At 48.2% G+C, this 12,584-nt stretch overlaps 1 protein-coding gene across 1 annotated transcript in view; it reads right to left on the reverse strand.

Annotated features, from left to right (window-relative positions):
* Positions 1-11,350, reverse strand: part of LOC129847364 (E3 ubiquitin-protein ligase RBBP6-like) — a 58,767-nt gene extending 47,417 nt beyond the window's left edge. Inside the window, exons 1-4 of the mRNA XM_055915135.1 lie at positions 11,134-11,350; positions 8,070-8,169; positions 2,853-3,028; positions 2,690-2,789 (exon numbers count right to left, since the gene is read on the reverse strand). Coding sequence (XP_055771110.1) covers positions 2,690-2,789; positions 2,853-3,028; positions 8,070-8,169; positions 11,134-11,299 — 542 coding nt within the window. The 5' untranslated portion in view covers positions 11,300-11,350. The remainder of the gene's footprint in view (positions 1-2,689; positions 2,790-2,852; positions 3,029-8,069; positions 8,170-11,133) is intronic.
* Between the last annotated feature and the right edge of the window lie 1,234 nt (positions 11,351-12,584).

Genomic DNA, 12,584 nt, shown 5'->3' on the forward strand with positions numbered 1-12,584 from the left:
CCAGACCTGCCACTACAGTCCTGTTTCCCTCAGACCAGACCAGACCTGCCACTACAGTCCTGTTTCCCTCAGACCAGACCTGCCACTACAGTCCTGTTTCCCCCAGACCAGACCTGCCACTACAGTCCTGTTTCCCTCAGACCAGACCTGCCACTACAGTCCTGTTTCCCTCAGATCAGACTCACCATACCCCCCGTGCAGCAGGTGTCAGAGCAGGTGACTGAGAGCAGAGCTGCGATCCAACATCACTTATTTGAATAACTTAACGGACACAGTCTCAGTTCTCAGTCACACAAACAATCCAGACCTCCTCACTTAGAAACTAATCTAGATAAATGATCTGGGCTCACTGCTTCCATCATCACTTGATGCCACATCAGGAAGTGCCATTAAAATGTCACAATAATGGTTATATATATATATATATATATATATATATATATATATATATATATATATATATATATATATATATATATATATATATATATATATATATATATATATATATATATATATATATGATTAAAAACAAAAATAAAACTATTTTAAGTGAGAAATAGACATTGGTCTGAAGCCCAAAAAAGCAAAGTCAATTCACACGAGCACCACAATGCCTACTCCACCCATGCTCTACCAAGGTTTTACACCACCACAATGCCTACTCCACCCATGCCCTACCAAGGTTTTACACCACCACAATGCCTACTCCACCCATGCCCTACCAAGGTTTTACACCACCACAATGCCTACTCCACCCATGCTCTACCAAGGTTTTCCAGCACACAGCTTTGACCTGCAACAGTCGCTATGTTGGTCCATTGTACATCAAATCAATGTGTAGGCAGGTTGATTAGGATTCAAAACCTTCTCAAAAAGCCTAATTCGTACTCTTCAGGGGAATAACGGACATTACAGTGTCCTGCTATTAAAATGTATATACAGTGCATTCGGAAAGTATTCAGACCCCTTGACTTTTCCCACATTTTGTTACGTTACAGCCTTATTCTAAAAATGGATTAAATCTATACACGATACCCCATAACGACAAAGCAAAAACAGGTTTTAGACATTTTTGCAAATGTATTAAAAATAAAAAAACAGAAATATCGCATTTACATAAGTATTCAGACCCTTCACTCAGTACTTTGATGCTACAAGCTTGGCACACCTGTATTTGGGGAGTTTCTCCCATTTCTTCTTTGTAGATCCTCTCAAGCTCTGTCAGGTTGGATGGGGAGCGTCACTGCACAGCTATTTTCAGGTCTCTCCAGAGATGTTCGATCGGGTTCAAGTCCGGGCTCTGGCTGGGTCACTCAAGGACATTCAGAGACTTGTCCCGAAGCCACTCCTACGTTGTCTTGGCTGTGTGCTTAGGGTCATTGGGTTGAAGGTTCACCTTCCAACAGGACAGTCTGAGGTCCTGAGTGCTCTAGAGCAGGTTTTCTTCAAGGATCTCTCTGTACTTTGCTCCGTTCATCTTTCTGTCGATCCTGACTAGTCTCCCAGTCTCTGCCGCTGAAAAACATCCCCACAGCATGATGCTGCCACCACCGTGCTTCACCATAGGGATGGTGCCAGGTTTCCTCCAGACGTGATGCTTGGCATTCAGGCCAAAGAGTTCAATCTTGGTTTCATCAGACCAGAGAATCTTGTTTCTCATGGTCTAAAAGTCCTTTAGGAGCCTTTTGGCAAACTCTAAGCGGGCTGTCATGTGCCTTTTACTGAGGAGCGGCTTCCGTCTGGCCACTCTACCATAAAGGCCTGATTGGTGGAGTGCTGTTAAGGTGGGATAACCTTCTAGAAGAACCACCATCTCCACAGAGGAACTCTGGAGCTCTGTCAGAGTGACCATCAGGTTCTTGGTCACCTCCCTGACCAAGGCCCTTCTCCCTCGATTGCTCAGTTTGGCCGGGCGGCCAGCTCTAGGAGGAGTCTTGATGGTTCCAAACTTCTTCCATTTAAGAATGATGGAGGCCACTGTGTTCTTGGGGACCTTCAATGCTGCAGACATGTCTTGGTACCCTTCCCCAGAGCTGTGCCTCGACACAATCCTCATTACTTGGTTTTTGCTCTGACCATGCACGGTCAACTGTGGGACCTTAAATAGACAGGTATGTGCTTTTCCAAATCATGTCCAATCATTTGAATTTACCACGGGTGGACTCCAATCAAGTTGTAGAAACATCTCAAGGATGATCAATGGAAACAGGAAGCACCTGAGTTCAATTTCTAGTCTCATAGCAAAATGGTCAGAATACTTATGGAAATATTTTTTTATACATTTGCTAATATTTCTAAATACCTGTTTTCGTTTTGTCATTATGGGGTAGATTGATGAAGGAAAAAATTATTTAATACATTTTAGAATAAGGCTGAAACCTAACAAAATGCGATCTGAATAGTTTCTGAATATTTTAAATCAAAATAAAATGTAACCTTTAAAATGTAACTAGGCAACTCAGTTCAGAACAAATTCTTATTTACAATGAAGGCCTACCGCGGGCCAAACTCGGACGACGCTGGGCAAATTGTGCGCCGGCCCTATGGGGACTCCCAATCACGGCCGGATGTGATACAGGCTGGAATCGAACCAGGGACTGTATTGACCCCTCTTGCACTGAGACGCAGGGACCTTAGACCACTGCGCCACCCAGGAGCCCTCAATGCACTGAATATATGTACTCACATGTTATACATCTTGCTTGTAACCTTGACTCCTCCGATGGGTATTCTTCTGATGATGACAGAGGAGTTCTTGGATATCAGGGCCTCATCGTCTTTGTATTCTGCAGATCAGAGACAAGGGAATTACTTGGTCTGTCTGTTGATAGTAGTTCCCCGGGTCCTACCCCAGACGTCTAGTTCCCCCGGGTAACTACCCCAGACGTCTAGTTCCCCCGGGTAACTACCCCAGACGTCTAGTTCCCCCGGGTAACTACCCCAGACGTCTAGTTCCCCCGGGTAACTACCCCAGACGTCTAGTTCCCCCGGGTAACTACCCCAGACGTCTAGTTCCCCCGGGTAACTACCCCAGACGTCTAGTTCCCCGGGTAACTACCCCAGACGTCTAGTTCCCCGGGTAACTACCCCAGACGTCTAGTTCCCCGGGTAACTACCCCAGACGTCTAGTTCCCCCGGGTCCTACCCCAGACGTCTAGTTCCCCCGGGTCCTACCCCAGACGTCTAGTTCCCCCGGGTCCTACCCCAGACGTCTAGTTCCCCCGGGCCTACCCCAGACGTCTAGTTCCCCGGGTCCTGCCCCAGACGTCTAGTTCCCCGGGTCCTACCCCAGACGTCTAGTTCCCCGGGTCCTATCCCAGACGTCTAGTTCCCCGGGTCCTATCCCAGACGTCTAGTTCCCCGGGTAACTACCCCAGACGTCTAGTTCCCCGGGTCCTACCCCAGACGTCTAGTTCCCCCGGGTCCTATCCCAGACATCTAGTTCCCCCCGGGTCCTATCCCAGACATCTAGTTCCCCCCGGGTCCTATCCCAGACGTCTAGTTCCCCGGGTCCTACCCCAGACGTCTAGTTCCCCCGGGTCCTATCCCAGACGTCTAGTTCCCCGGGTCCTACCCCAGACGTCTAGTTCCCCGGGTCCTACCCCAGACGTCTAGTTCCCCGGGTCCTATCCCAGACGTCTAGTTCCCCGGGTCCTATCCCAGACGTCTAGTTCCCCGGGTAACTACCCCAGACGTCTAGTTCCCCGGGTCCTACCCCAGACGTCTAGTTCCCCGGGTCCTACCCCAGACGTCTAGTTCCCCGGGTCCTACCCCAGACGTCTAGTTCCCCGGGTCCTACCCCAGACGTCTAGTTCCCCCGGGTCCTATCCCAGACGTCTAGTTCCCCCGGGTCCTATCCCAGACGTCTAGTTCCCCGGGTCCTATCCCAGACGTCTAGTTCCCCGGGTCCTATCCCAGACGTCTAGTTCCCCGGGTCCTACCCCAGACGTCTAGTTCCCCGGGTCCTATCCCAGACGTCTAGTTCCCCGGGTCCTATCCCAGACGTCTAGTTCCCCCGGGTCCTATCCCAGAGGGATAGAGGGAGAGAGAGGGAGAGAGGGAGAGACAGAGGGAGAGACAGAGGGAGAGACAGAGGGAGAGACAGAGGGAGAGACAGAGGGAGAGACAGAGGGAGAGACAGAGGGAGAGACAGAGGGAGAGACAGAGGGAGAGACAGAGGGAGAGACAGAGGGAGAGACAGAGGGAGAGACAGAGGGAGAGACAGAGGGAGAGACAGAGGGAGAGACAGAGAGAGAGAGACAGAGAGAGAGAGACAGAGAGAGAGAGACAGAGAGAGAGACAGAGAGAGAGAGACAGAGAGAGAGAGACAGAGAGAGAGAGACAGAGAGAGAGAGACAGAGAGAGAGAGACAGAGAGAGAGAGACAGAGAGAGAGAGACAGAGAGAGAGAGACAGAGAGAGAGAGACAGAGAGAGAGAGACAGAGAGAGAGAGACAGAGAGAGAGACAGAGAGAGAGACAGAGAGAGAGACAGAGAGAGAGACAGAGAGAGAGACAGAGAGAGAGACAGAGAGAGAGACAGAGAGAGAGACAGAGAGAGAGACAGAGAGAGAGACAGAGAGAGTTAAATTCATGTTTGTCATTCAGACGCTCTTCTCCAGACAGACACACTTCCAAGTTCAAATAGTCAGTCTAGAAAAAGACAGGATTCAGAACTTGTTGGAGCATGAAATCCCAAAATGACACGTCTGAAACCGTTAGGCTGAAGTGTGTGTGTGTTACAAACGCCACGTCTGATACCGTTAGGTCGTGTGTCACAGAGTTATGACCTAGTAATCTTCGGCGGAGTAATATTCTACAGGCCCTGCGATGTCAGTCGTTTCAATCCCAGGGCCTTAGATGAGCGGTTTGTTTTGGTGCTGAGAGTCAAGGTGAAGTGAATTTGTGGAGCTGTAGAAACGCAAAGCACTTATGGAAGGTATTTATTGTAAAAAAGGCAAATAAAAAAGTGAAATTAAGCATTGCACCACATATCCTGCCACTACAGTCCTGTTTCCCTCAGACCAGACCTGTCACTACAGTCCTGTTTCCCTCAGACCAGACCTGTCACTACAGTCCTGTTTCCCCCAGACCAGACCTGTCACTACAGTCCTGTTTCCCTCAGACCAGACCTGCCACTACAGTCCTGTTTCCCTCAGACCAGACCTGCCACTACAGTCCTGTTTCCCCCAGACCAGACCTGTCACTACAGTCCTGTTTCCCCCAGACCAGACCTGTCACTACAGTCCTGTTTCCCTCAGACCAGACCTGCCACTACAGTCCTGTTTCCCTCAGACCAGACCTGCCACTACAGTCCTGTTTCCCCCAGACCAGACCTGTCACTACAGTCCTGTTTCCCTCAGACCAGACCAGACCTGCCACTACAGTCCTGTTTCCCTCAGACCAGACCAGACCTGCCACTACAGTCCTGTTTCCCTCAGACCAGACCTGCCACTACAGTCCTGTTTCCCCCAGACCAGACCTGCCACTACAGTCCTGTTTCCCTCAGACCAGACCTGCCACTACAGTCCTGTTTCCCTCAGATCAGACTCACCATACCCCCCGTGCAGCAGGTGTCAGAGCAGGTGACTGAGAGCAGAGCTGCGATCCAACATCACTTATTTGAATAACTTAACGGACACAGTCTCAGTTCTCAGTCACACAAACAATCCAGACCTCCTCACTTAGAAACTAATCTAGATAAATGATCTGGGCTCACTGCTTCCATCATCACTTGATGCCACATCAGGAAGTGCCATTAAAATGTCACAATAATGGTTATATATATATATATATATATATATATATATATATATATATATATATATATATATATATATATATATATATATATATATATATATATATATATATATATATATATATATATATATATATATATGATTAAAAACAAAAATAAAACTATTTTAAGTGAGAAATAGACATTGGTCTGAAGCCCAAAAAAGCAAAGTCAATTCACACGAGCACCACAATGCCTACTCCACCCATGCTCTACCAAGGTTTTACACCACCACAATGCCTACTCCACCCATGCCCTACCAAGGTTTTACACCACCACAATGCCTACTCCACCCATGCCCTACCAAGGTTTTACACCACCACAATGCCTACTCCACCCATGCTCTACCAAGGTTTTCCAGCACACAGCTTTGACCTGCAACAGTCGCTATGTTGGTCCATTGTACATCAAATCAATGTGTAGGCAGGTTGATTAGGATTCAAAACCTTCTCAAAAAGCCTAATTCGTACTCTTCAGGGGAATAACGGACATTACAGTGTCCTGCTATTAAAATGTATATACAGTGCATTCGGAAAGTATTCAGACCCCTTGACTTTTCCCACATTTTGTTACGTTACAGCCTTATTCTAAAAATGGATTAAATCTATACACGATACCCCATAACGACAAAGCAAAAACAGGTTTTAGACATTTTTGCAAATGTATTAAAAATAAAAAAACAGAAATATCGCATTTACATAAGTATTCAGACCCTTCACTCAGTACTTTGATGCTACAAGCTTGGCACACCTGTATTTGGGGAGTTTCTCCCATTTCTTCTTTGTAGATCCTCTCAAGCTCTGTCAGGTTGGATGGGGAGCGTCACTGCACAGCTATTTTCAGGTCTCTCCAGAGATGTTCGATCGGGTTCAAGTCCGGGCTCTGGCTGGGTCACTCAAGGACATTCAGAGACTTGTCCCGAAGCCACTCCTACGTTGTCTTGGCTGTGTGCTTAGGGTCATTGGGTTGAAGGTTCACCTTCCAACAGGACAGTCTGAGGTCCTGAGTGCTCTAGAGCAGGTTTTCTTCAAGGATCTCTCTGTACTTTGCTCCGTTCATCTTTCTGTCGATCCTGACTAGTCTCCCAGTCTCTGCCGCTGAAAAACATCCCCACAGCATGATGCTGCCACCACCGTGCTTCACCATAGGGATGGTGCCAGGTTTCCTCCAGACGTGATGCTTGGCATTCAGGCCAAAGAGTTCAATCTTGGTTTCATCAGACCAGAGAATCTTGTTTCTCATGGTCTAAAAGTCCTTTAGGAGCCTTTTGGCAAACTCTAAGCGGGCTGTCATGTGCCTTTTACTGAGGAGCGGCTTCCGTCTGGCCACTCTACCATAAAGGCCTGATTGGTGGAGTGCTGTTAAGGTGGGATAACCTTCTAGAAGAACCACCATCTCCACAGAGGAACTCTGGAGCTCTGTCAGAGTGACCATCAGGTTCTTGGTCACCTCCCTGACCAAGGCCCTTCTCCCTCGATTGCTCAGTTTGGCCGGGCGGCCAGCTCTAGGAGGAGTCTTGATGGTTCCAAACTTCTTCCATTTAAGAATGATGGAGGCCACTGTGTTCTTGGGGACCTTCAATGCTGCAGACATGTCTTGGTACCCTTCCCCAGAGCTGTGCCTCGACACAATCCTCATTACTTGGTTTTTGCTCTGACCATGCACGGTCAACTGTGGGACCTTAAATAGACAGGTATGTGCTTTTCCAAATCATGTCCAATCATTTGAATTTACCACGGGTGGACTCCAATCAAGTTGTAGAAACATCTCAAGGATGATCAATGGAAACAGGAAGCACCTGAGTTCAATTTCTAGTCTCATAGCAAAATGGTCAGAATACTTATGGAAATATTTTTTTATACATTTGCTAATATTTCTAAATACCTGTTTTCGTTTTGTCATTATGGGGTAGATTGATGAAGGAAAAAATTATTTAATACATTTTAGAATAAGGCTGAAACCTAACAAAATGCGATCTGAATAGTTTCTGAATATTTTAAATCAAAATAAAATGTAACCTTTAAAATGTAACTAGGCAACTCAGTTCAGAACAAATTCTTATTTACAATGAAGGCCTACCGCGGGCCAAACTCGGACGACGCTGGGCAAATTGTGCGCCGGCCCTATGGGGACTCCCAATCACGGCCGGATGTGATACAGGCTGGAATCGAACCAGGGACTGTATTGACCCCTCTTGCACTGAGACGCAGGGACCTTAGACCACTGCGCCACCCAGGAGCCCTCAATGCACTGAATATATGTACTCACATGTTATACATCTTGCTTGTAACCTTGACTCCTCCGATGGGTATTCTTCTGATGATGACAGAGGAGTTCTTGGATATCAGGGCCTCATCGTCTTTGTATTCTGCAGATCAGAGACAAGGGAATTACTTGGTCTGTCTGTTGATAGTAGTTCCCCGGGTCCTACCCCAGACGTCTAGTTCCCCCGGGTAACTACCCCAGACGTCTAGTTCCCCCGGGTAACTACCCCAGACGTCTAGTTCCCCCGGGTAACTACCCCAGACGTCTAGTTCCCCCGGGTAACTACCCCAGACGTCTAGTTCCCCCGGGTAACTACCCCAGACGTCTAGTTCCCCCGGGTAACTACCCCAGACGTCTAGTTCCCCGGGTAACTACCCCAGACGTCTAGTTCCCCGGGTAACTACCCCAGACGTCTAGTTCCCCGGGTAACTACCCCAGACGTCTAGTTCCCCCGGGTCCTACCCCAGACGTCTAGTTCCCCCGGGTCCTACCCCAGACGTCTAGTTCCCCCGGGTCCTACCCCAGACGTCTAGTTCCCCCGGGCCTACCCCAGACGTCTAGTTCCCCGGGTCCTGCCCCAGACGTCTAGTTCCCCGGGTCCTACCCCAGACGTCTAGTTCCCCGGGTCCTATCCCAGACGTCTAGTTCCCCGGGTCCTATCCCAGACGTCTAGTTCCCCGGGTAACTACCCCAGACGTCTAGTTCCCCGGGTCCTACCCCAGACGTCTAGTTCCCCCGGGTCCTATCCCAGACATCTAGTTCCCCCCGGGTCCTATCCCAGACATCTAGTTCCCCCCGGGTCCTATCCCAGACGTCTAGTTCCCCGGGTCCTACCCCAGACGTCTAGTTCCCCCGGGTCCTATCCCAGACGTCTAGTTCCCCGGGTCCTACCCCAGACGTCTAGTTCCCCGGGTCCTACCCCAGACGTCTAGTTCCCCGGGTCCTATCCCAGACGTCTAGTTCCCCGGGTCCTATCCCAGACGTCTAGTTCCCCGGGTAACTACCCCAGACGTCTAGTTCCCCGGGTCCTACCCCAGACGTCTAGTTCCCCGGGTCCTACCCCAGACGTCTAGTTCCCCGGGTCCTACCCCAGACGTCTAGTTCCCCGGGTCCTACCCCAGACGTCTAGTTCCCCCGGGTCCTATCCCAGACGTCTAGTTCCCCCGGGTCCTATCCCAGACGTCTAGTTCCCCGGGTCCTATCCCAGACGTCTAGTTCCCCGGGTCCTATCCCAGACGTCTAGTTCCCCGGGTCCTACCCCAGACGTCTAGTTCCCCGGGTCCTATCCCAGACGTCTAGTTCCCCGGGTCCTATCCCAGACGTCTAGTTCCCCCGGGTCCTATCCCAGACGTCTAGTTCCCCGGGTCCTACCCCAGACGTCTAGTTCCCCGGGTCCTACCCCAGACATCTAGTTCCCCCGGGTCCTACCCCAGACGTCTAGTTCCCCGGGTCCTACCCCAGACATCTAGTTCCCCGGGTCCTACCCCAGACGTCTAGTTCCCCCGGGTCCTACCCCAGACGTCTAGTTCCCCGGGTCCTATCCCAGACATCTAGTTCCCCGGGTCCTACCCCAGACGTCTAGTTCCCCGGGTAACTACCCCAGACGTCTAGTTCCCCGGGTCCTACCCCAGACGTCTAGTTCCCCGGGTCCTACCCCAGACGTCTAGTTCCCCGGGTCCTACCCCAGACGTCTAGTTCCCCCCGGGTCCTACCCCAGACGTCTAGTTCCCCCCGGGTCCTACCCCAGACGTCTAGTTCCCCGGGTCCTACCCCAGACGTCTAGTTCCCCCGGGTCCTACCCCAGACGTCTAGTTCCCCCGGGTCCTACCCCAGACGTCTAGTTCCCCGGGTCCTATCCCAGACGTCTAGTTCCCCGGGTCCTACCCCAGACGTCTAGTTCCCCGGGTCCTATCCCAGACATCTAGTTCCCCCGGGTCCTACCCCAGACGTCTAGTTCCCCCGGGTCCTACCCCAGACGTCTAGTTCCCCCGGGTCCTACCCCAGACGTCTAGTTCCCCGGGTCCTACCCCAGACGTCTAGTTCCCCGGGTCCTACCCCAGACGTCTAGTTCCCGAAAAGTCAACATACAAATATAACATCAATCCATCTTATCTATTCAATTGACATATGACGTTTTATAACCACGGTTGTCAGGAAGTGCTTTTAAAAGTACACTGGCCTCGACTCCCCAAAGAGCAAGCGGTTCACAGTAGAAGGAAGAAACCTTAAGAGGAACCAGACTCCCTGACTGTGCTGGCATGGTAGGAATAGATAGGCCTACAAGCCAACCAACTGGGTTGAAATTGGGGTTTTGTGGATGATGGAACCTTACAGGTAGGCTAAATAAAAAATGTTACATTTCCCTTCAACGTAACGGCTCAAAACCCCATTGACCCTCTATTCAAGCTCTGTCAAAAATAGACAGGGCCCCCTCTAGACCAGTAACCACAGTGGTTTTCTGGCTGTCTGATTTATTCATTCGAAATGAATGCCGACAGTGCTTATTGATCCCTCGGTTGACACTAGCTCACCTAACGTTAGATTTCCGTCCAGGCCGTTATGTGCAGCTTCCCGAGGGGGTTCTGCATCAGCAAACCGCACGGAAAGCCCCTGCACTTGAGCTAAAGCTCGTCCACCAACTTGTTAGTTAGCTAAGCTACAAAACTAGCTAACTGTCATCAAGGTTGACGTAGTACTCTGGTTAGTAAGAAAGTACGTTAGCTAGTTAGCAGCAACACAACAGTCAAACACACACGTGTTTGTCTGATACAGTGATGGTGGATCAGGACTATAGTGTTAGAAAACACTCAACACGAAGAACTCAACATCACATTACACAGATCATAAAAGTTTTAATGTCTGATTCGGGGCTTGCCGTTACTGGACTAATTTGTTCTTAGCGACAAGCTAGCTAACGTGCTAATGTTAGCTAATAGCTAGTTAGCAAGCTACTAGATAGCTAGCTATTAGTCGCAACAGCTGTCGGCAGCTTTGACAGTCCAAGTGGTTAGCTAGTTAAGATACAAATGTCTTCTTAAAACCACAGATCATAAAACTACTTTCTTACCTTCTTTAGTTTGTGCGTTGGTGATTTGTAGCCCGCAGTCGACAGCTTTGAGTCTCTCCCGACCCATAATCTGTCGTTTCAGATCGGCTAGAGTGATGTTCAGGCCATCGAAAGTGACCGTGTCGTAGTTGAGTTTAGATGAGAACTTATAATGCACACAAGACATGGTGGAAACGAAAGGCACAACGGTTACCTAGATGTCCCAGACACTAAACTGATCATAAGGGGGGGTTGACGAGCACGATAAGCAAGCTGTCAAATGGTACAGAGCAAGTTAATTTAAGTAGTTTAATGTAGCTAAACGTTAGTATCCAACTCGTCGAGGGGAAAACAGCTGATGTTGATTGCGAGTCGTCAAGTTGACTTGAAATCACTTCTTTTTAGAGTTTTGGCCCGTGGCAACTGTCCCAAAGCAACGCACCGCCTTCCAGAAGCATGGTGTAAAAATGTCTTCCTTTCCTTTGACCAGGTACTTCAATACATCAAATAAGATAAACAAGGTGTCCGAAGCCAAGGTAGGAAACTAAGACTAGTAACAGTAACCGTTACTCGCGTCCTTATTGTCCAAAACAAAATAAAAGCGATCACTCAAGAGAATCAGAGTTTGAAAATAAACAAGTGTAAACAAACAGAGCAAACACGACGATATGTATAGCTAATTTATTCCCTGTGTAAAAGGTAGCTAACTAGGTAATGCGAATTATGACAGCAAATAAAGACAAGTCTGGCCTTCTCGTAAAGGTAACGCGTAGCTAACAGTTAGCTTGCTGCTAGCTTATAACAAAACAAAAAGCTACCTAAAAGACGCTGTCAACCCAAATTACATGAAGACATTCACCGGATACTACAACAAAACCATTAATATTTCAGAAACAATATATATATATATATATATATAGTCATTACATTCCATGCAAATATCTATATAATGTTTTATTCCTTTCCATTTTAAAGTTGCCAGAAATCACCAGCTGTGTCGACTTCCACAGGAGACAGAGGAGAGAGAGCTGTCATTTTTGCTCGGCCTTTCTACGCAGGCGCAAAAAAAGGAAGGGCCACGTTCAGAACATCAGTCGCTTTGTTTCCTGCGCAGTCGGCTGATGACGCAATCCAATTTTTTTTCCTATGGACAGGTGTGACAATATCCTTGAATAAAAGGAAAACTAACTCAAATTGTACCTTTTGTAATGACCACCCAGAAACAGTGTTGCATATTTTTTGGGGGGCATTGTATTCATGTAAGAAAACTGTGCCAAGACATCAGTAGATTTATAATTATAACACTTTTATGAAGATTTTACACTATTGTGGAGAGATGTACTGTTTGGATTCTTTACATACAATAGAAATAAGATGAAACGTTTTTATGTAATTCATTTAATTATTCATTTGGCCAAATTTCATATTCACAAATGTAAATTTACAAACAAAAAAACAACACATTTTCTTAC

This window comes from Salvelinus fontinalis, unplaced genomic scaffold, assembly GCF_029448725.1.
Source record: "Salvelinus fontinalis isolate EN_2023a unplaced genomic scaffold, ASM2944872v1 scaffold_0800, whole genome shotgun sequence".
In the NCBI taxonomy this organism is placed as follows: domain Eukaryota; kingdom Metazoa; phylum Chordata; class Actinopteri; order Salmoniformes; family Salmonidae; genus Salvelinus; species Salvelinus fontinalis.